The sequence below is a fragment of the Diadema setosum genome, chromosome 9 (genome assembly GCF_964275005.1).
Source record: "Diadema setosum chromosome 9, eeDiaSeto1, whole genome shotgun sequence".
NCBI lineage: Eukaryota > Metazoa > Echinodermata > Echinoidea > Diadematoida > Diadematidae > Diadema > Diadema setosum.
The window spans coordinates 28,566,147-28,589,172 of record NC_092693.1 but is presented as its reverse complement, the minus strand read 5'-3'; the positions used below and the strand labels follow the sequence as shown (position 1 = coordinate 28,589,172).

At 39.7% G+C, this 23,026-nt stretch overlaps 1 protein-coding gene across 1 annotated transcript in view; it reads left to right on the top strand.

The window, feature by feature from the left end:
* Positions 1-22,544, top strand: part of LOC140233110 (lysophosphatidylcholine acyltransferase 2-like) — a 24,130-nt gene extending 1,586 nt beyond the window's left edge. Inside the window, exons 2-11 of the mRNA XM_072313224.1 lie at positions 10,763-10,905; positions 11,617-11,834; positions 13,008-13,181; positions 14,492-14,585; positions 15,204-15,341; positions 16,206-16,331; positions 18,132-18,279; positions 19,937-20,035; positions 20,831-20,969; positions 22,103-22,544. Coding sequence (XP_072169325.1) covers positions 10,763-10,905; positions 11,617-11,834; positions 13,008-13,181; positions 14,492-14,585; positions 15,204-15,341; positions 16,206-16,331; positions 18,132-18,279; positions 19,937-20,035; positions 20,831-20,969; positions 22,103-22,350 — 1,527 coding nt within the window. The 3' untranslated portion in view covers positions 22,351-22,544. The remainder of the gene's footprint in view (positions 1-10,762; positions 10,906-11,616; positions 11,835-13,007; positions 13,182-14,491; positions 14,586-15,203; positions 15,342-16,205; positions 16,332-18,131; positions 18,280-19,936; positions 20,036-20,830; positions 20,970-22,102) is intronic.
* The last annotated feature ends 482 nt before the right edge of the window (positions 22,545-23,026 follow it).

The window sequence follows — 23,026 nt, the reverse complement described above, 5'->3', positions numbered from 1 at the left end:
CACTGAAGAATCTGTTGCAGTAACCAAATTCTGTGGACTTGGTTTTCCTGCAATGTATGCCAAGTGCTGTTTCTCAACATGGAGAAAGCAACTCAAGCAAAACCTGTTCAAATTCTTCCACAACTTCACAGAGATCTAGCAGCTCAGAAAGTGAATACTCTCTCAGAGTTTCACATGACATTCTAGTTATTTCAACCAGAAGAACCAACATTAGCTGTTGAGAAACATCTCCTACATGTATGTACAGTACTGTGCCGTACAAATGCTGTGTCTGTGTTGCATTGCAACAAGGTGGCGAATGTAGATTTGGGGCACAGTTTGATCTTACACCACATGCAACATCTGTCGATACCCTAAATGATGAGGAGCTTGAAGGTCTACAAACTAACAATTTGGATTGGGAGAGAGATCTTGCAAAGTTTGACAAGCTGGCAGCAAGATCCACATCCTGCTCATATATTCAAATTGGAGTGTCACACAGAAGGCACACTTCTCATTTCCAAGCACGATCTCACTTCTACAACCTTAACCAGATTTCAGCAACAGACCTGAAAATCGTCTGACCCTCATTCGTACAATACTTCAGAGTCCGCCACAATCAGTGCATTGCCGGACATGCCCGTGGAAAAGGATATACAGTTGTACATGTATGAAACTGATTCTGAACATCACTGAGGTTCAACCAGCACCTTCAAAGTTGAAAGTTGCAAATGGCGCTGCTGAACCAGATATTGCGGTCAATGAACCTTGTGCCCTTATTTGGGATGTTAATAATATCAGACAGTGGTACCTCAGCATATATGCCAAAATGACAATGGAAAGGGCACATACACATGTAGTAGAACATCTTATAAAGTGTTGTGATCCTGATAATGGGTTACGTTGAAGATACCCAAAGCGACATGACATACAGACTGTAAGTGTCCTGCAAATTATACCACGCAACAGCATGGGACCATGGGACCTCAAAAGTGTACCATGATACACGTATTTGTGCTTGACAATTACCACACAATAACTTTGTTGATGCCCTGTTCCACTCATTCTATTGAGTAGAGAGGAGAATAATCACATCATTATGGCAAGCAAATACAAGTTTGATAACAAATGGAACTAAAATGTAGTAATTTTTTACGCCGGTATGTGGTGTCCTAGTGTAACTGTTGCAGTTGTGAAAGCAGTGTTCTTAACAGATTTTTCATTTTCAAAATTTGAATTGCTTGAAAGATCGCATAACATACCCTTCCTATATCTACTGTTGTTTATATCTTAATTATCATCATATAAGCCTGTGACTACAAAATTTTGGAAGATGGCAAAGTGCATACGTTGGGTGACTCAAATACTAGAAATGGGCCAAAACTTAGCCCTATGCCCCCCCCCCCAAAAAAAAGCAAAATTTGAGAATTTGAAAGCTTTCTATAGTATATCAAGGATTTCTGACATTTGCAATCAATTTCTTGACCTCAAAAACATATATCTGGACACTTAAATCATCTTCATACTCCTTTGGATAGTGAATTTATTATTTTTTCACTATATTTTGACCGACGCGCGACAGTAATTTTGCGCCCCCCCCCCCCAATCAGTTTTTTGGCCGACTCCATCTCATTTTTCAACCGATTTTTTAATGAAAGGTGTCAAAATGCTCAGTACGATAAGCTGCTTCAAATAAGCAGGGACCCTAAGGATTTCGAAACATGACCCTTTTTTACCCCCTGTATAGCCCACCACTATTTTTAACAAGTTTGGTGTTGGAACCGCTGGATGAGGCTACTAGAGGTTTGACATTGGCGTAAATAATAGAGGAATGATAAACGCCAAATAACATGTTTATATGCATAATCACAATGTGTGATTCTAGTAGTGGCAAAGCATAGAATTTCAGGCATATTTTGCTCCATGCTTGCTATCTTTTCTCACATCATGGCTGGAACTTCAGCCATATTGGTACTACTGGTAACTATAGACTTTTTGATAGCCCTTTCATGTGCACATGCATTACTGCTGAGTGGTGATGTGGAAAGTAACCCAGGACCACGAAAACCGAAATTCCCATGTGGTGAATGTCATAAAGCATGCACATCTTATAGAGGAGCCAAAGCCAGTATACTTTGTGAGTCATGTGATACATGGTTCCATGCTGACTGTGTGAACATTGACAACAGTTTCTTGGACATCCTTGGTAGATGCGATGAACCCTGGGAATGCTGCAACTGTGGCCTACCCAAATACTCATCCAGCTTGTTTAACACCTTAGTAGAGAGCTGCAGCAGTGACTTATCCAGCTCGACATCAGACTGCAGCAACTCGAGCTTCAGAGCTTCCGGGTCCTGTTCACCTGATCCACCACAGGCTGCATCTTCACCAATCAAGAATCTGTCTTCTGAAAGGAAGCAACATCTAAAGACCCTTACTATCAACTTCCAGAGTATCGTTTCAAAGAGGGAAGAATTTTGGTCCTTCTCGACGTAGTCAAGCCAGATGTGATCATGGGCTGTGAAACATGGCTCAAACCAAGCATCAGTGTTGGGGAAGTCTTTCCTCCTGGTTACAATGTGTACCGCAAAGACCGAATTGGTGGATATGGAGGGGTCTTGCTGGCAATCTCAACAAGCCTTAATGGTCACCAGGTAGACATCACTACTGATGCGGAAGCCGTTGCAGCTAAGGTGGTAAACGGACCCACGAACAACAACAGCATCATATTTGGAGCTGTGTACCGTCCTCCGAACACTGACCAACAGTACTTGGACAGCATGAACCAGTTCATCCGAGACTTGTGCACATCCAACCCCGGTGCAGCAGTCTGGATTGGAGGTGACATGAACTTACCCGACATCAACTGGGAGACAGAAGAGATCACATCTCACCAGTATCGACACTCACTAAGTGAATCATACCTGCAGACCTTGGGAGACGTTGGAGTTGAGCAGATTGTCAACTTCCCTACCAGAGGGGAAAATACACTGGATGTCATCATCACAAATCGTCCAACACTAGTCAGGCAATGTGAACCCATGCCCGGTCTGAGTGATCACGATGTGATATTCATGGACATGACAACCAGGGCCCACAGGAATAAACCAACACGGAGAGAGATTTTTCTGTGGAACAAAGCCAACCTTGAAGCACTTCATAGTGATGCTGAGGCATGGGCAGACCAGTTCATGGAGTCTCATAATACATCAACCCCAGTGGAAACGCTCCTAAATGAGATCCAACAAGGCTTGGAAAAGATCCTCACAGACAACGTTCCCAAAAAGATGTCGTCAACAAGACTCAATCAGTGCTGGTTCAACACCGCTACCAAGCGCATATGCCGAAGGAAGGCCAGAGCATACAAGAAGGCTAAGGCGACATCTTCGTGGCACCGCTACAACATCTTGAAGTTGAAGAAAGCCCAGAAAGTCTGTAGACAGGCCTACAACAGATACATTGCAGACCTTGTCAGCAATGACGCAGGCTGCAACAAGCGCTTGGGAGCGCTTGTCAAGACCATGCGGTGTGACCACTTGGGAGTAGCACCACTGAAGGAAGGCAACATACTGCATTGTGACCCAAAGCAGAAAGCTCAGATCCTGAACAAGCAGTTTTCCTCAGTCTTCACATCTGACAAGGACAACACCCTGCCAGACCTGGGACCAAGTCCTTACCCAACCATGCCTGACATATCGATTAGCCAAGTTGGAGTAGAAAAGCTGATGAAAAGACTTAAGCCACACAAAGCCACCGGACCAGACGGCATTTCTGCCCGACTACTCAAGGAGACGACTTACCAGATCTCACCTGTCATCACCTTGCTTTTCCAGGCCTCCCTCATCCAGGGCAGCATTCCATCTCATTGGAAGAAAGCTTTTGTTGTACCAATCCACAAAAAGGGATGCAAATCCAACCCGGCAAACTATCGGCCAATCTCACTCACTGCAATCCTGTCCAAATTATGCGAGCATGTGGTGCATTGCGCTGTCATCCATCACCTCATTGAACTCAACATCCTGTCAGACGCACAACACGGCTTCAGAAAGCGAAGATCCTGTGAAACCCAGCTCATCCTCACCATCAATGATCTTGCAAAAGGGCTCAACGACAAGGAACAGATAGATTGCATACTGTTGGACTTTGCGAAAGCATTCGACAAAGTCTCTCACCGGCGACTTCTACTCAAAGCAGACTACTATGGCATACGCGGCACTACTCTCAGATGGGTCAAAAGCTTCCTGAGCGACCGTACCCAACAAGTCGTACTTGAGGGCCAGATCAGTCAGGAGATCAAGGTTACATCCGGAGTACCGCAGGGCAGTGCCCTAGGCCCACTCCTTTTCTTGATCTACATCAATGATCTACCAGACAGCGTTGAGCACTCGACAACACGCCTTTTCGCTGATGACTGCCTGCTCTACAGGCGTATTAGGTCAGCCCAAGATTGTACCAATCTTCAGGAAGACTTAGACCGGCTACAGGAATGGGAGAGCAAATGGAAGATGGAATTTCACCCTTCTAAATGCCAGATCCTCCGCGTGACCAGATCCTCCGCGTGACAAACAAGAGGAAGCAAGTTACTGGCCAGTATAACATCCATGGGCATGATCTCGAAGTGGTGAGTTCCGCAAAATACCTCGGCCTCCACATCGACTGCAAGCTTAACTTCAACTCTCACGTTGATACCACAGTGAAGAAGGCTAACTCTGTTACTGGCTTCTTACGTCGCAACTTCAAACACTGTAGCCGTCACATCAAGCAGGCCACTTACTTCACATATGTCCGACCAGTGGTGGAATATGCTGCAACAGCATGGGACCCACACACTCAGCGGAACATCAACAAGATCGAGATGGTCCAGCGAAGGTGTGCTCGCTATGTGACAGGTGACTTCAACCAAACATCCAGTGTGACAGCCATGCTGAACAACCTGCAGTGGCATTCCTTACGGGACAGACGCCTTCACAGCCGCCTGGCTATGTTGTATCGCATCCGCTTCAACCTTGTTGACATCGCTTGGCAGTCCTACCTCAGCGAACGGACATCAGCCACTAGAGGACACGGCTCTCGACTGCAGACGATCCAATGTAGCAATCAGGCGTACGCTTCTTCCTTCTTCCCAAGGACCTGTAAGGACTGGAACAGCCTCCAAGAGGACCCGGCTTCTTCTTCTTCTCTCGACGCCTTCCGGCTTGTCTTGAGTGGGAAGAAGAAATAGTTTTGTCTCCAGAGGACACAAATTTTTACTTACACGTTGTATATACATGTACGCACTTGCACAAAAGCTATCCTGTCTTAGACGTGTGTGAGGGTCCACACACAAACGCATTTCACAGTGTGATAATCTTCAAAACTTGAAGCTGCACTCTACCTGGAAGAAGAAGAACAACAACAGTATGAGGGGACGATGATATAAAGAAAATACAAATTTAAAGAGAATTCGACAAAAATTCACTTTTCCCCTTTCTAGAATCTATAGCATTATGAGCACTCGACTATTAAACCGCTTTCAGAAAGCAGGGGGACTATTAACCCCGGCGCGGGGCGCTGTAACCAGTAACAGCCGTGTTGGGGTCGCTGCTGCGGTTAGGGGAATAATTGCTATATTTGCTATGTCAGTATCAAATTGATGGACTATGTAATTTTCATGAAAACTAATGTTTTGTGGAATTTTCTTTAGGCCTATATTTACTTTATTATTATTGTCCACTCATATGTCATAACGTCTAGTTAGTCGTAGTCTCCTCATCCAGCAGTTCCAACACCAAAACTTTAAAAATTCATAACTTTTGCATCGGTGTTGTCTGTTTTTCCTCTGTGTAGTCTAACTTTCACTGATATTATATGTTCTACTGATTCCTGCTTTCACTCAATCCACATTGCTCTTTGGGTTTGGGTTCTCCTTAAAGGTGACGTTACTTTTTAAAGTTGGACGTCTACAATTGATCTAGACAGCCTAGGGGATCTACCATTAAATTAATTGGGTGCAGTGATTAAAAAAAACGAGTTATCACATTTGATGCATATTCAGTGTAGGTCAGTTGTATCACAAAACATCCTACCGTATAATATTTTTTTTTCAATAAAGCCTGAAATATGAGGAGATCTCACTACTTTTTTCACTAAACTGTAAACAGTAATTTAGTCAAGAAACCATATTATTTCAGCTTCCAGTCTATGATATAATTACGATGCAACTTTGGCCATAAATATTTGCGATAAAATTTGCTGAGTGAATGAAAGAGTATGATTTTACTTAACTAACAATCTAGCATGTTGTCATTTTACTGTACGAGCTGAAATTTTCGCGTACAGGTATTTTTGCGAATTGCTACTTGGAGGACATTTTCGCGTTTGTTAATTTTGTGGTTGCGAGGGTCTAACTAAACTTACTTATTTGCGTGTTGCTATTTTCGCTTGTTGTTATTTTCGCGGTTAAAAGGCGATTCGCGAAATTCGCGAAAATAAAACCACTGTGAAAATTTCAGCTCGTACAGTATCTACCGGTATTTATATACCAGATTGAAATTCGTTCACAAGAATCATTGTAGTTGTACGCGTAAGCATGCGTGCCTGGCAGATGCACACGTTCTGCTGAAATTAGCCAGCAAATGTGATTAATTGTCGGCACCACTCGGTGTATGCTGGAGGCTCCAATGCAAGAAAATTGATATGCGATTAAATGCAACTTCACTTCAAATGCAAGTGTAACAGTCGAACACTCATCTAGCTAGGCGTCCAAAAATCATCAAGCTAGTCACTTAATAGACACTCCACAAGGTGGGCAACATTCAGTCAATCTCTAACAAACATTCAGGGCAATGGAGAGGCGGAAGACGGCGGTCCTCTCTCACTCTCAGTGAGTTCCTGTGGTAGACTGTTCTTTGTTCAGAACCCACTGCATTCTTTCCATTTATATTATTCAAATCATTCAAATCTTGGGGGGGGGGGGGGCAGACAAATGGAAGTGGAATGAAATAGGGTCTATGACACATTTAAACACAAAGGAGATTTTCTACAATCTGTTTTCAGACAGATGATAGAAGATTGACCATTAATAATTGCATGTTCCTGTTACATTCTGTTTTTCTTGAGCAGCACTGAAACAGATATCAAATCATTGAACAAACAAATACAAAGGCATATATTGAAACATGCTGTGATACACTGGCCACTTAAATCTGTCTTCTCAACATTTCAAGTATAGTTCCATTCAGTTTGAAATAGCAGGGCAAATAATGTACCGAAATAATAAAGTCACAGTCTTTTGTCCAAGCATGTTTGGAAACTGTTGTGTTCACAGATATTCAGGCTATGTGAGGTTGTTTACAATTAGTTTCCATGGCAATGAATGGCTATGATGTCACACTTTGGGACTCTGTGACATGACATAGTGCAAAGTGACCACAATGACCCCATCTTGCGAGGCAAAATTGCCAATATTTGCATTTAATTCCTATAATTGGTTTTTATGAAATTGTACCGCGTCAATCATCCTGGTAAATGATAATGCAATAATCATTATCTTAGATATATGTCAGACCTTCAATTAATCTATCAGTGCCCCTTTTCACAATTCCACCTTTCATAATATGTAGTTTTGAAAGCTCTCAGCTACAGTATGTATCATTATCAGTTCAATGAAAATGTTTTCCCTGTGGACAAGTTCTGGTAGCTGATGTTTAACTACCCTCTCTCTGACCTGGAGTGCTGGTACTCTTTGGCTTCCATTCAAACTGTATATCTACCTTTCATCTGTTCCGAGATAAGGATGAGGGCAGCATTTGGGTAATATGACTAATAAGCAAACAACCTCCTTTGTGAGTCTGACAGCAGGCTGGAGCCAGCTCTTCGGTGTGGTATTGGAGTTGAGCAGTGAGATAATACAGTGTAGCCTGGGAACTTCGTTCTCTCTGATTACATAGCAAGAAGGCTGATTCATACTTTAGAAGTCTGAGGGTTGGGCGTCTCTCTGCCCTCCATACAGCTCTATATGAATAAGGAATATCTGTAGTCATGGCGACAGGAATGGACAGTGTGTCCAAGACAAAGAGACCAAGGATTGTCCGGGAAAACTCATCTCGGGTTTCAGAAACGCACCGTCCATTTGGACACAGAATAAATCTAAATACATGGGACTACATAAGGGTGAGTGAGTAGCAGTCATAGTAACATGCGTCAAGCATGATTGTTGATATAATGATTTTTTATGTACTACCAGTTTGTACAACATCTTTTCCCTGTAGTGTGCAGGGACTGTTATGCATTTTGATAAAGCAACTAAGAATCATTCATCATGACAATGGTTCATTTCATACGAAGTATTGTGTGTTGTATGGGAGCATTGCTCGATACTAGCGTCTAGACTTTGTAAGCCTGATATGCTTTGTTGACATACAGTGTAAGTATAGCATGGACAATTTACAGATATTAGATATTTTTTACCAGACTTTCTCTTGATTCTCAAACGACATTTTTCTTGATGATAACTTTTTGGACAGCAGGTTCTATTTCCATGTGTATCCGTCACTTAAGAAGTCCTTATCACATGATCATGATGGAATCCAGCCTACAAATGCTTTACAATTGAGCAAGTTGCTTTTATGTTGGTGCTTATGGTTGATTCAAGCATGCGCTACAGTACTTGAACACAACATAGCCAGGACCTACATTGTATCTGTATCCTTAATAAAGCATCTTAAAAGAGAGGAGCCCAGTTTTCTTGGTTTCACTTTGCATTGCTTTTTATGCTTGATGCATAGATTCTTTGTGAGTGTGTGTTTTTCTATGTACCATGTGCATAATGAAAGCTACACGTAAGTGCCAGTGTGGCCAACCCATGTGGATAGTCTGTGCATTGTCATATTTGCAGCTGTGCTATCATTTTTTACAAGATTTTAACCAACAAGTTGTGCAAAAACATTTTGATACTAACTGTGACAGTGATTGTAAACTATCAATCTCTAACAACCAGTTACAGTGCATTGCTAGAATTGTTGCTGTAAATCATATTAAAACCAGTTAAAAATCAAGCTTAAAAAAAAAGAGAAAAAAAATGTGATCTTGCAAACTACAACTGTGATGCCAATTAAAACAACTTGAAACAGTCATGAATCATTGGAACATGTTAGACTGGAAAGGAGAGTGCCAAATTTACTTGCAAATGACTACATGTAGTTGTATGGATAGGATTTTCCCCCTTTTTATGCCTCTGCCACGAAGTGGTGCCAGAGGCATTATGTTTTTCGGGTTGTCCGTCCGTCCTTCCGTCCGTCCGTCCGTCCGTCCTTCCGTCCGTCCGTCCGTCCGTCCGTCCTTCCTTCCGTCCGTCCGTAATGAATTTTGTGGACAAGGTAACTATCGAAACCTGTTGAGGTATCCTAATGAAACTTGGCATGTATGTGTATTAGGGGGTGAAGTTGTGCCTATCAACTTTTGGGTGCACATGCTCAAGGTCAAAGGTCAAAAGGTCAAGGTCAAATACATAAAATTTCACTATTTCCACCATATCTATTGAATGCCTGAAGATATTTTCTTGAAACTTAGTGTATACATGTATTACCCAATTAAGATTCTCTGGTGAAAGTTTGGATCATGAGGTCAAAGGTCAAAGGTCAAAAGGTCAGGGTCAAATACATAAAATTTCACTATTTCCACCATATCTATTGAATGCCTGAAGATATTTTCTTGAAACTTAGTGTATACATGTATTACCCAATTAAGATTCTCTGGTGAAAGTTTGGGTCATGAGGTCAAAGGTCAAAGGTCAAAATGTCAAGTAAAAATATTAAAACTTCTTTTTTTTCTCCGTACCTTGGAAAATTGTTCAAGGTATCTTCATGGAACATAGTATATACATGTACTGACTGGAAGTGATTATCTAGAGAATGTAGGGTTCATGGGGTCAAATGTCAGGGGTCAAAGGTCAAGTGCAAGACTTCAAAATTTTACTATTACCCTCATATTCATGCAATGCCAGCAGGGTTATTGTTTTTACACTTGGTGTATGCGTGTGTAACCTAATAGAAATTCTCTGGAAAGTTTTTTTTTTTTTTCTTTTTGCCTCAAAGGTCAAAAGGTCAAAGATCAAGTGAAAGTGCTGAATTAACTTTTTCCTCCATATCTCGGAAGTGGCTCAAGTTACCTTGAAACTTAGTACATATTATGCATGTTCTAGTACCTGAAAATAATTATCTTATGAATTTTAGGGTCAAGGGCCAGATGAAAATGGTAACAATTTACTATTCAATTCAGAAATTGCACTTTTTCTCCACACCTGTACCTTGAAAATTACTCATTGCGTAAATGTATGGATGGGTCAAAGTCAAGTTAAAGTCCTTAAATCCTTAGATACATGCTCTCCTATTCATCCAATTAAACCTACGTCAAGGAAGGTGAACATTCAACACATTTGTGACAAACTTGTCATTCCAATATTTTGCCAATTTTGTGAAAATGTAATCACACAGTGTCCACATGTACTATCTAGACCTATTGGGAAAATCATGCATTATGGCGGAGGCATACCAGTCGCCAAAGCGACATTTCTAGTTTAAATGTATTTTTTGACTGAATATTGACAGGGATTAGTCATATATGAATGCTTTCTCAACCAAAACTTCTTGTACGACTTTGTCACTCACAGACAATGAATTTCTGGTAGATGTCGATGTACTTAAACAGCAACACTTTTAATATGACTGAAGATTAAAGAGCATCAAGATCATCAGGTGCTCATCAGGAGGGCGATACAGTCTCAAATCTAAATTCATTCCAACAGATTGCGATCATGTCAGTCACCCTGGCGCCTATTCGATTTGTGCTCACTATTCTGCTGCTGCTCCCTGCGTGGGTCCTGTGCTTCACTGCCTTCCTGGGCATGAGGGAAGAGGACAGGAAGAAACCCCTCGGAGGATGGAGGAAGTGAGTTCTCTGCTATTTCTTGTCTTCCTATCCCTAAGAAAAGAGCTCTCCCTATGAAGGAAAGTTAGAGAATTTGTTCAAACATATATCACTTTCTTGCTTCAGAAAAAAAAATCATCAGCTTTAAGTTTGCCTTTGATTAGTAGAAACTGAATAATGTTGCCTGTACTTCACTGAGCAAAATCTGTACCTTCTGAAAAAGTAATTAGGAAGTCTGAACAATTTTATATGTCACCTTGTTCTTTGTTTCATGGAGATTAATGACTTTTTGATAAAGTTCATAATGCAATGAAATGCTGATATACTACTTTTGAAATGATATGGAATTAAATCAGTACCAAATCTCGAAAATGGCTGGTAAACTGCTTTCCTATCAAGCACTTACTCATGCTGACTTTCACCCACTTGTTTACAAATATTCAATTGTAATGGCTGTCAACTGTAGATTCTTAGAATTTTTCCCTATTGATGGACCTTTAGCATCACATTTAACAAAGTTATAACAAACAATTGTAGTCCCCATCATATGCATAAGAATTAATGTACTAGCTATGCAGCAACTGGAGATGCCCTGAGTGTGTGTGCGATGACACTGAGAAAGTGTGTTACCTCCAAAGATTCTGCACAGTCATCAGTTACAAATATTTCTGAGTATATAGGCACACACACACATTCTCTCACATTTTACCCTTTTATAATGTCTGTCCACAGAGCCCTGAGTAAACCTGTTCTCGCAATCGCCAGATTCCAGTTCTTTTGCCTGGGCTTCCACTATGTCAAGGTCAAAGGTCGCCAAGTGTCCAAAGATGAGGCTCTCATCTTGGCTGTGGCTCCACACACCACCTTCTTTGACACACTGGTCATCTTCATGTGTGGACTGACCAGTGGTGTCTCCCGCCAAGAGAATGCAGACATCCCATTCTTCGGGAGTAAGTGGTCCAAAAGTCACTGAAATCCCTGTGATATCCAGAGCTACTTTCAGTGCTTGCCCCCAGGTTCCCATCATTGAAAACATGCCCAGAATCTTCCTTGGTACCTTACCTTATGGTCAAGGACAAGCTATCTGACACTACTTGTATATCAATATCAGCAAGAGGAATATTAAAATATTAAACATTAAATGTTAATGATGGTGTCCATAATATTAAATTCTATAAGAATAGCTTGAGCCGAACCCATTGCAACCAATTTCAACAAAAGTTTTCATTTATGTTTGTTTGTGTTTGCCTGTATTAAAGCCTGGAAATCATACTTGCATCAAGATTTATTTATTGTTTTGTTTTTTGATATGTATGACATCATTGCTGATTGTTTGTGATTGCCTAGTATGGGCATAAGAAGCAATCAAGGGAAATTTTATGATTTATTGACAGGAGATTGTTTCAGTAATTTCAAAGGTTTGAACTGTAATGAGTGCTGGTAAGTTCAATTTGCTATGTTATAAAATTGAATAGATTGCACATGCATTCCCAACATGAAATGTTATACAAATGATGCACAGGATAGAGTGCGCCTCGTGCATGTCGCACCATTGTCAATACTCTCGAGCGCGCCGCACCTTCACGAACGCCACGAAATAATCCTGTGCATCATTTGTTGTATAAAATGGGTCGAAAACTAACAGCATTATTCACGTACCTTTGTGGGTCAATACCAGTCAGCTACATGTAGCACTCGCTCAAAAGTCAAGATGTCCGAAGATGTTCGTCCCAAACATTTACGCACGTCGCACTCGGAAATCCCGCACATAAGTACTGTACGTACGTATATAAGAGTATACGTACGCCACGTGTTATGCACAAGAAAGGCCGCCGGCTGTTGTGGCAGCCCGTGGCCCGAACTAGAAGTTGTTTACAGGATTGACAGCGCGTATAGTAGCGCGTGACGCACTTGTAACAACTGATTGAGTGCGCACTGCTAGTGTAAACATTGTGACGTACGTCAGGCCAGGGAGGTGGAAGAGACTCTTCTTAGTGCATTTACTAAGAAATTAATGCACGCACACGTGACTCATTTCAGCGCTTCCAATTGGCTACATTCTTGAACCCATTTTATAAAATTCACTAATAACACTAAAATGATACATTGCTTTGCTTGCACAGCATTGACCAAATTCCTGCAGCCAGTGCTGGTTTCAAGGAAGGATCCAAACTCGCGGCAGAACACCATTGCTGAGATCAAGCACCGCGCCCAGCTGGGCAGCCAGTGGCCCCAGCTCATCATCTTTCCTGAGGGCACCACGACCAATGGCACCTGCCTCATTACGTTTAAAGGAGGTGATTTAAGTGTGTGCAGATTTCAAGATTTGGGTGGAGGATTGAGAGAAGACATTACAATGCTCCATTGCAGAAATAGTAACTATATAAATGATGACCTAAAGGCTCTAATGGAAGTCTCTTACTGCACAGTTCTGATCATCCTCTGGCCAGTTTTTTTTTTTTTTCTTATCGAAATGATAATATTTTGTAGAATTAAACCAAAAGTATAAAGCAGTAAGTCTACAGAGTTATAATGAAGATTTATCCCAAAGACAAGGTAATGTGAGTGAAACTAGTTTAGTATAGCTCTAGATTTAACTAAAGATTTGAGGAAATGTCCAATGTTTGTCAAATGTCTTATTTAATAGTGGAAAAATGAGCAAAGAAAATGGGATTCCATTGGGATTCGAACCTGAGACCTCCAGATGCTAGCCTGGTGCTCTACCGACTGAGCTAAAGAAAGTCCTAGTTCAGTGTTTGTCCCAGAAACCCTTAATTCTCAATGCTTGGATGGTCAGAAGCTATAGCAGTGTGTTTGTGTGTGACACACAGGCACACACCTTAACCCGGCATAAACCCGAGGGATAATTTAACTTCGGGATAAATGTGAGAGATCACCAAAGTGATGCAGCTTATCGAGTATGTAACAAACACAAACAGAAGAAAACTGACCAGAAATAAATATAATTTTATAGTGGAAAAATGAGCAAAGGAAATAAGATTCCATAAGGATTCGAACCTGAGATGTTCCAATGCTAGCCCGGTGCTCTACCGACTGAGCTAATTGTCTTATTTCTCATTTTTGTGAAAGTCGGACATTTTCCAAGACACATGATGTCAATTCGAGAAATGCAGATAATTTACTGAAATTCAGAAGATCAAGTGTCAAGTCATGCTCTTCTTTTGTTTTCATGTTCCATATCTCATTTGAGACAACTTTGTCTCAAGTCAAATTCATTGTTGGATAACTTGGAAAAAACAAACAAAACTAAAAGACCAACACCCTTCTTGCGATATCTCACTTGAAGTTACGAGATTGCCTAGTAATTATTGTTGTTGTTATGATGATAGTAAAAATTGTAATCATCATTATTATTATCATTGTCATGATTAGTATCAGTACTATTAACATCATTATCATTTTTGTTGCAACAAGTATTTGTAATATTTCTAAATTATCAATGTTATCATCTCAACCATTCTAACCATAACTACTTAGTTTTATTATTGTTTAATCATCATCGCCCTTATCATCGTGAATGCTTGTAAACACCATCAATACATTTCCTGTAGCTGGAAATCTCCACTATGATTTATATTTTTTCCAGGTGCATTTTTCCCAGGAGTTCCCATCCAGCCTGTGGTAATCAAATATACCAACAAGATCAACACATTTGCGTGGACATGGGATGGACCTGGGACGTACGTGCAAAATTACTCCAGATGTGCAATTTTGATTTTTTCGTTTGTTTAGAAATAACTTGATCATTTGATTACAGGAATTATGCAATGCAAATGCATGATTATTTGTGTTGACTCATGATACCCTCAACATCACTTACATGGTCAGATAGATATCTGAATATGTTGCATCAATTTTATAATAGTTTTTGGACTAGTCTTCTTTAGATCGTGTAAATACTCTCGCAGAAACCGTTCAAACCAAAATTCTGCTGGTGACATCATCTGTCAATTATTTGTACCAATACATTTAGCAAAGGACATTGCAGGAAAACATGCAACTTGTGCTCAGTCTGGGAGAAGATGCATTCCAATGTCCTTTGTTAATTATGCCAGTGCAGTAGTAATGACTGACAGATTATGGCACTGGCAGAATCTTGGTTTAGGAGGTTTTTCGTGGATGTGTCCAATTAATTTGCTTCTGCCTTACCAAGTGTCTTTGAACAAAATTTATGAAACACTTTTATTGGTTGATGGATTTTTGATGTCTTGTAAGTAATAAAATTAAAGCCATATCCTCAATATGTAGGACCAACTGGAAATTAGTTTATTTTTACAATTTTCCCTCCTCTATTACAGACTTACGGTCCTGTGGCTCTCACTGTGCAACGTTTCCAACAACTTTGAGATTGAGTTCCTGCCGGTATACAAACCAAGTGAAGCAGAGATCAAAGATGCCAAACTCTTTGCCAATAATGTCAGGAGCTGCATGGCAAAGTAAGACATTGCACAAATTATGTTTTCTTTTTCTGGCCTTCCACATTTGGCCTGTCAATGGCACTTTGCTGGCAGGAAATTCTTGCCATTGTGTGTGACCTTGCCTGACAGTATTCACTTTGGTCGAGTTAAGTATCATTTCAGAGCTAAGAATTTCCTCTTTTACAATGTGGGTACACTAGAATAGCTTGTGTGGTAAGTCTTGGCTAGGTTTATGATGTAAGGCCACATATTGAAGCTGTAAAAGGGATGACTTGTACAGTTTTATGTTAATGAAGCATACGATGTATGCTTTCATACGAAGCAAGGCTTGGCATTGTGATGTAACTGACAGATTAAAGTGAGACAGAAGGATGCACTGTCTACAATTTATAGCAGACATGTATGTTTTATCGAGTATCAAGCATCTTATATCATACAAGAATTAGAATGTGATAGGATTACTTACTTATAGCCCTTGATTGCTTAATTTATATGCCTTTTCAAAAGTACAGAGCACAATAATTCCAAAGTATGATCAAGTGGCTGACTTGTTTGAACTGTAATTTCCAAATCCAATTCTACTCAAACTTGAGATCAGTACATGTAACATTTTCTCACAATTTTTGTATGTATATTTTTTCTTCTTTAAAAAAAAATCAACATGACAGTATATAAATATTTTTGTTTCAGTATCATCTTACCTACACAATCATCATAACTCCTATGAAAAAAAAAGAAGAAATTAAATGGGTATGAATCTGTTATTTGATGTTGTGGATTCACTCCATTCAGATGTGATTTGAATACCATCAAGAGTGTATTGTGAAGAGGTTCTGGTGCCTTGTGCAAGTCCTTTTTGATGAATTCTTAAATCACTGCCAGGAGCCTGAATGTACCAGTAACTGACCACACGTATGAAGACTGCAGGCTGATGGAAGAGGCTGCCAGCATGGGCCTCCCCTGTGAGGTCGGGGTGGTGGAGTTCAGCAAGCTGCTCAGAAAGCTGGGGTAAGTATAGGATTACTGGTATTCTCACCACATTCTGTGATTTTTCCCGAACATGAAGCTGAAGAGTGGATTATTCTATGAAGTTTGAATAAACAAAAATTATCAGGGACAGAGGGCAGAAATCTATGAAAATTATGGAGTTTTACAGTGATCTGATCAGAAAGCTGGGGTACGTACTGAATTGTTTTCACACAGTTTTCTGATTTGCTACAAAACATGAAGCTGAAACCTGAAATCATAGCCAGTGAAACATATCAGGGATACTCAAAAAAAGAAAAAGAAAAAAATCATCATTACTTAAAGCAAGTGCTCAGCAAACTGGGCAAGACACATGTTTATTTCAGCAGAAGTTCTTGACAATTTAAGATACAAAACAAGCGTGATGTCTTTTCATGAAGAAAAAATTGGAAAAAAGATGATGGACATATTATGATTATGCAGTATTTTGCAAAAATGGTACTTGCAGATGACTGGCTCTTGCTGTATTCTAAATGTGAGTCTTTTATACTCAAACAATCATGAAAGAATTTTGTGAGCACTTCATCTGTTTTTATGCCTCCGCCAACGAAGTGGCCGGAGGCATTATGTTTTCGGGTCGTCCGTCCGTCCGTACGTCCGTACGTCCGTACGTCTGTACGTCCCTACGTCTGTACGTCCGTACGTCCGTCCGTCCCGTTTTGTTTTTGTCGATATCTCAAGAACCGTGTGGTGGTTTTGCATCAAACTTGGTATGAGGGTATATCCTTGGGGGATGATACTTTGTGTGGATTTTAGGGTCACAGGGTCAAAGGTCAAAGGTCACAGGTTATTTGTGAAAAAAAAAATTGAAATTTCATGTTTTTCTCCATATCTCGCAAATGGTTCAAGGTTTCTTCATGGAACTTAGTATATATGCTTGTACCAATGGGCAGTGATTATCTAGGGAAGTTGGGGGTCATGGGTCAAAGGTCAGGGGCCAAAGGTCAAGGTCAACTCCTCAAAATATAACTACTTTCCTTATATTTATGCAGTGCCTGAAGGATTTTTTTAAAACTTGATGTATGCATGTATAACCCAATATATATTCTGTGGGAAGTTTCTTGCCAAAAGGTCAAAGGTCAAAAGGTCAAAGGTCAAGTGAAAGTGCTAAATTGCACTTTTTCCTCCATATCTCAAAAATAACTCAAGGTATTGTCTTGAAACTTACATATTTATGCATGTTCTACCTAACAGTGATTCTCTTTGGAACTGTGGGGTCAAAGGTCAAAGGCCAGGTTTCGATAATACTATTTTACCATTTGATACTGAAATTATACTTTTTCTCAATACCTTGAAAATTACTCAATGCATAAACTTGTAAAAGGGTCAAAAGTCAAGTGAAAATCATCAGTTCCCCCAAATACCTGCACTCTGAAGTTTTAATCATTCATCCAATTGAACCTAGTTCTAGGAAAGTGAACATTCAGCACATTTGTGGCAAACCTGTCATTTTAATATTTTGCCAATTGTGTGAAACTGTCATCACACATTGTCAAGACATTGTACTATAGACCTATTAGGAGAACCATGTATTATGGCGGAGGCATACACCAGTCGCCGTAGCGACATTTCTAGTTCCTTATGATATTATCATCATATTTGCAATATACCTGGTATGTAGGGTCATGGTGAATGCTTATAAAACTGTGTGGCAAGTTTCCATTTCCTATTCTATTTCTTGGTCTCTCTCTATCTGTCAATCCATCAGTTCTATCATTCATCCATCCAACTATCTATCTATCCATCCATCTTTCCATCTCTGGTCTCTTTGTGTGTGAACAGATTTAAGCTGGAACATCTACGCAGCCACCTTACCAAGTTTGCAGAAATAGCCCGGTCTGGGGGTTACATCACACTGGATGACTTTGCCAAATACCTCAATGTGCCTGTCACCCAAGCCCTGAAGGAAGTCTTTGAAGTCTATGACAGGGTAAGGGATTACGATTAGTGTGGAAAGATATTTAAGCCTGAGTACATTTGTAAATAAGTATATGTAGACAATAAGATTTGGTTTTAAGAATTCTATATCAGTATCATATTTTAGTTGTTCATTTTTATCAAATTATTATTATCATTATTATTTTGTAAGAGTAGGTTGTTTTAAGGGTCCAAAGAGACAGGATTTTAGATAATGCAGTCAAAATAGAACACTTATAACTTTCCAGAAGTTGCTCTTATTTCATTGACACCAACTTTTTCAGGGGGATGGGGTGGGAGCGGAAAGAATTTTATTTTTGGCAGCCTTTCAGCTGGGGGAAGCCTATTTTGAATAACATAGTCAAAATAGAATAGTTCTATACTAATCAGAAGTTGCTCTGATTATATTGACACCAACTTTTTTTTTTTGGGGGGGGGGATGGGATGGAAGGGGAAAGAATTTTATTTCAGGCAGCCTTTTAGGCCAGGGAAAATTTTGCATTTTTTGGAGGTTAGAAGAACTGAAAACAATGTTATTTGTTGCTTTGTTTTTGGTGCAGTCTAGATATTAGATTGTACTGTTTTCTTCTCTTTTTTTTTCAGTATTAGCATTCAAAGGAAATGCTACCTCAGTTCTTGCTGTGTCATTCAAACTAGTGCAAATTTGGTTTTTTGTTTTGTCTACATTGCTGTGTATTTGAATAACACTCCAAGGACTTATTTGCTAATTTACTACTATACTCTAGTCTGTATTTGTTCAGCACTCGAAGAAACTATAAGGTTATTATGTAATGATTGCATATACCACTTTGTTGGATAAACAAAACTTCACACAACATTGTGTAAGATATTTATGTTTCCTGTGCATGTACATTTGTATATATGAATCTTTTTGTAACATGATATGAAAAGGAATCTTTTTATAGCATGGGAATGCAGTACAAAGCAATAGACCTCCTGTTGTTGGATATCATATAGGTGGGTGAGGGTCGTATTTTCACAAGTGTACACTGTTGTTTTTCTCCTCCCAATCTTCACTACTGTGAATCTTGCTAGATAAATTCAAGATGTGATATGTCTTGAAATGCCATATCCTGGAAGGAAATGTTCTGTTTCCTCCCGATACCATTGAGGCTGTGTAAATTTCCTCAGTCACTTGCTCTGTGGCACATTCAGATGGCAACATTGAAGATATGTCATAAGATATCCTATTAACCCACTGAAGATGAGTCCCAAGTATACCCATGGTATGGGAAATGCTTGTTTTAGCAAAATCACCTCATCCTCAATGATTTAACATACCATTTTTTGAAGTGTCTGTCAGACATGATGGTTTTTTGATTTATGTGGAAATGTCCTCCCCCCCCAAAAAAAAAAAAAAAAAAAAAAATGAATTTAAAAAAGAAGAATGAGAAAGCTCTCTGCTTAGCCAGCATGGCCTCATGGTCTTTCATGAAAGAAACTTTGAAAAACGGGAAAGCTTGTATAAAGAATTAGATAACCATAGAGTTCTTGCTGTCAAGTTTTTCTCAGCTCATATGCTACATTTTCTTGTGCAGTACATGTAATAATAGACAAATGCCAAATTACATGCATAATTTGAATCTGTTACTTGTGAGCAACGGAAAGTTTTGTGACATATTCTGTTTGTTTGTTTGTTTGTTTTTTAGGACGGCAGTGGGAAAATTGACTTCAGAGAATATGTGATAGGATGCGCCCTCGTCAGTCAGCCTGCAAACACAGACGATACAATCCAGATGGCTTTCAAAGTAAGTGGTATAACGCTGGCAGAATTATGGTGTCTGATGTGACAACGGTGCATGACATGTGGTGATGAATGTTGTCATCTCGTTTAAATGTGGAAGTGTCTATCTGCTCCATGACAAAATGAATCTCACAGCATTGATGTATGTGTGTGTGTGTGTGGTTAGAATTGGAGCAAAGATGTGCGCATGGAAGCATGATGATGTTTTCTTCTCGTGTGCCGAGATATTAACTTCCTATGTATGAATAATAGTATTGATGATAATAACAATAATAGTAATGATGATGCTGATGCTGATGCTGACGATAATGATAATGATTATGCAACTACTACTACTACTGCTGCTACTACAGTCAACCTTGCTTAAGTTGATCTTGCATAAGTCAAACAATATCCCAAGTCGAAGATCCTTTCAAGTCCTCTTCTCCTTACATTCTATTGATTTCAATCCCTCATAAGTTGAATTTTCTCAAAGTCGAAGCTGTTTCTTCAGTCCAATCAGATTTGAATTAGGCAAGATTGGCTGTACTACTACTATTGCAAATACTTATAATAATAATGAAATCAAGCATTAACATAATTCACGTCTTGAATTTTTATTTTGTTTGATTTTTTTTTTCCATGTGGTAATTTTTCTTCAACCAGAGACAAAACTGCTTTTTTAACTTCAGTTGTGAACCATTCTGGAAGTTTGATATAGAAACAGAAAGAGAGAGACAGAATGTGACTAACACATAAGGTTTAGAAGAAAGAAATGTGAAACCTTGTAACCCCTCCCATCCCCCTCCCTTCTCTGAAGATGTTTGGTGGTGACAAGGAGTACATCACTCGAGAAGACCTCTTCCAGATTCTAGACAACGCCTTTGGGATGAAGCAGGATGAGTGTGACCAGCTCTTCAGTGACATTGACACACTGGGGCTGGACCGCATCACCTACGGTTAGTATCTATTGGCAACAATCCTTCCTCCCTTGAGTTGTGGTGGTGAAAAAAAGCATTTCCCACTGCATTCATCTTCAATTCAAGTCCCAAGTTTGATGCACATGAGCCAGTGCCGCCTGAATCCCCCAATGTTTTTTTTTTTTGTTTTTTTTTTTGTGTGTGTTTTTTTTTTTTCACTGTAGATTTACTCTATGACCTCCATGACTTTCTTGAAGTTAGGATTGCATAGGGCATGTTCTTTGACTTTTTAAGTCCAAGTTTTATACATAAAATAATGATTCAGGGAAGCACATTCAAAGCTGCTTTGAATTCTTGTACTTTAGTCAAACAGAGCATAGATATGGAGGAGCATATCAGGTTAATTTCTGATGTCAAGAAAGGGGGGGAGGGGTGGATTTTCTGTAATTTGTCGTCTGCATCAAAATGTGGTGTACCAAATTTAGAACATCTTATTAGTCCATTTAGCAATAAAGACTTAACACATATATCCTTTAATTTACACGTATGTAAAAAAGTGCACTCACTGCTATTTCCTTCAGATGTTCACGTTTAATACAATGATTTCACATTATCTAGCATTATTCAACGCATCCTCAAAAACTGCATCCAATTTACTTTCAGTTGGACACCCATCAAGATGCTTTAATGCAACATATTGCAATCATTGTTTGATGATTTGAGGTTGAGGTTAATAATGTTGTGGATGTAATGACACAATGCTTTATGCCTGCAGGAAAAGCTATAATTGATGCAAATGTCACCTGAAGGATGAATGCACCTAATCAGTTTATATGGACCATTAAACTGGTATTCAAACATTATTGTTAAAACTTCGTCATGATGCCTTCCTAACAATAGAACAAAATCATAGTGCTGAAAGCTCGTTTGATGAAAAACAATGCATGAAACAAAAAGATCATGTGCACAGACTTTCGTTAGTGAAACGAGCTGACATTGTCACACTTCCATCTGTGAAATAGAGCCAATGGATTCTTTCTTTTTTTCACGAAATTTTCTATGAGCATTTGCCAGCATGTACTCAGATTACTTCTTAAGAAAGTCCCCTGTGGTTGATTTTAGTTTTAATGAAGTCCTCCACTCCTTGTATATCATTCTTTTGAATATTTCAGATGAATTTAAAGCCTATGCCATGAAGAAACCAGAATATGCCACTCTCTTCACTCGATACATGGAGATGCCAACAGAGGAACATTCTCCGTCACCATCCCCATCTCCTTCGGCATCATCCCTTCCAGTGGAGGGAAAGAGAGTGCCAGATCTCTCGAGGTCATCACCAGATCTGTCGCCACGGCGACGGAAGCAGGCAAGCAAGAAAGATAATGGGGAGGATGTTGATACTCTGCCCCCAGTGGAGTAGATAAGTCATGTGTGTATTTTTGTATTACAGTTCAGGGTTATTAGGCCTGCGTGACATTTCGTGTCAAGGGATCAAATGAGAACAATGATCTGTTATTTTTTGTACACTTTCTGAGAGTCTGCATGGTTGCGTTACATAGCTTTGTTTTCTATGAGGTTTTCTACCCTCAATGATTTGCTAATATTCTAATTCATTTGCACCCCCAGTGCTTTTCTTTCATTTTGGGGAAGAGTAATTCAGCATATCTACAGATATAATTTGCTTGTAGACTGTTGATGCATTGAAAGATTTGTTTGCGTCATAGAAACCTGACAGCCTTGAAGAGAGAGAGGAAGAGCTAGTTGCACTAGTTCTCATGATGAAGCTTAAGCTGGAGCTTGCTGCATCAAAGGGAAGAAGCCAGCAGGATACAATGACCTCTTAGACTTAAGGTGGCACACTTCCATACCTGAAGAGCTTATTCAGTGTTCTACTGACCACAGCAGTCAGTGACAATCAGTGTAAAAATATGCAATACAGACATGTCAACAAAAACAAGTTGTTCTCATTTCTCCTGACCCAGAAACGGATCCAAGAAAGTGGTGCTTGCACAAATTGGGTCCGCAGAGTGGCACACATCTATTTTTTTATGTTTCAATTTTTGCGTTGCCATATTCTCTCACATTGTTCCATAGCT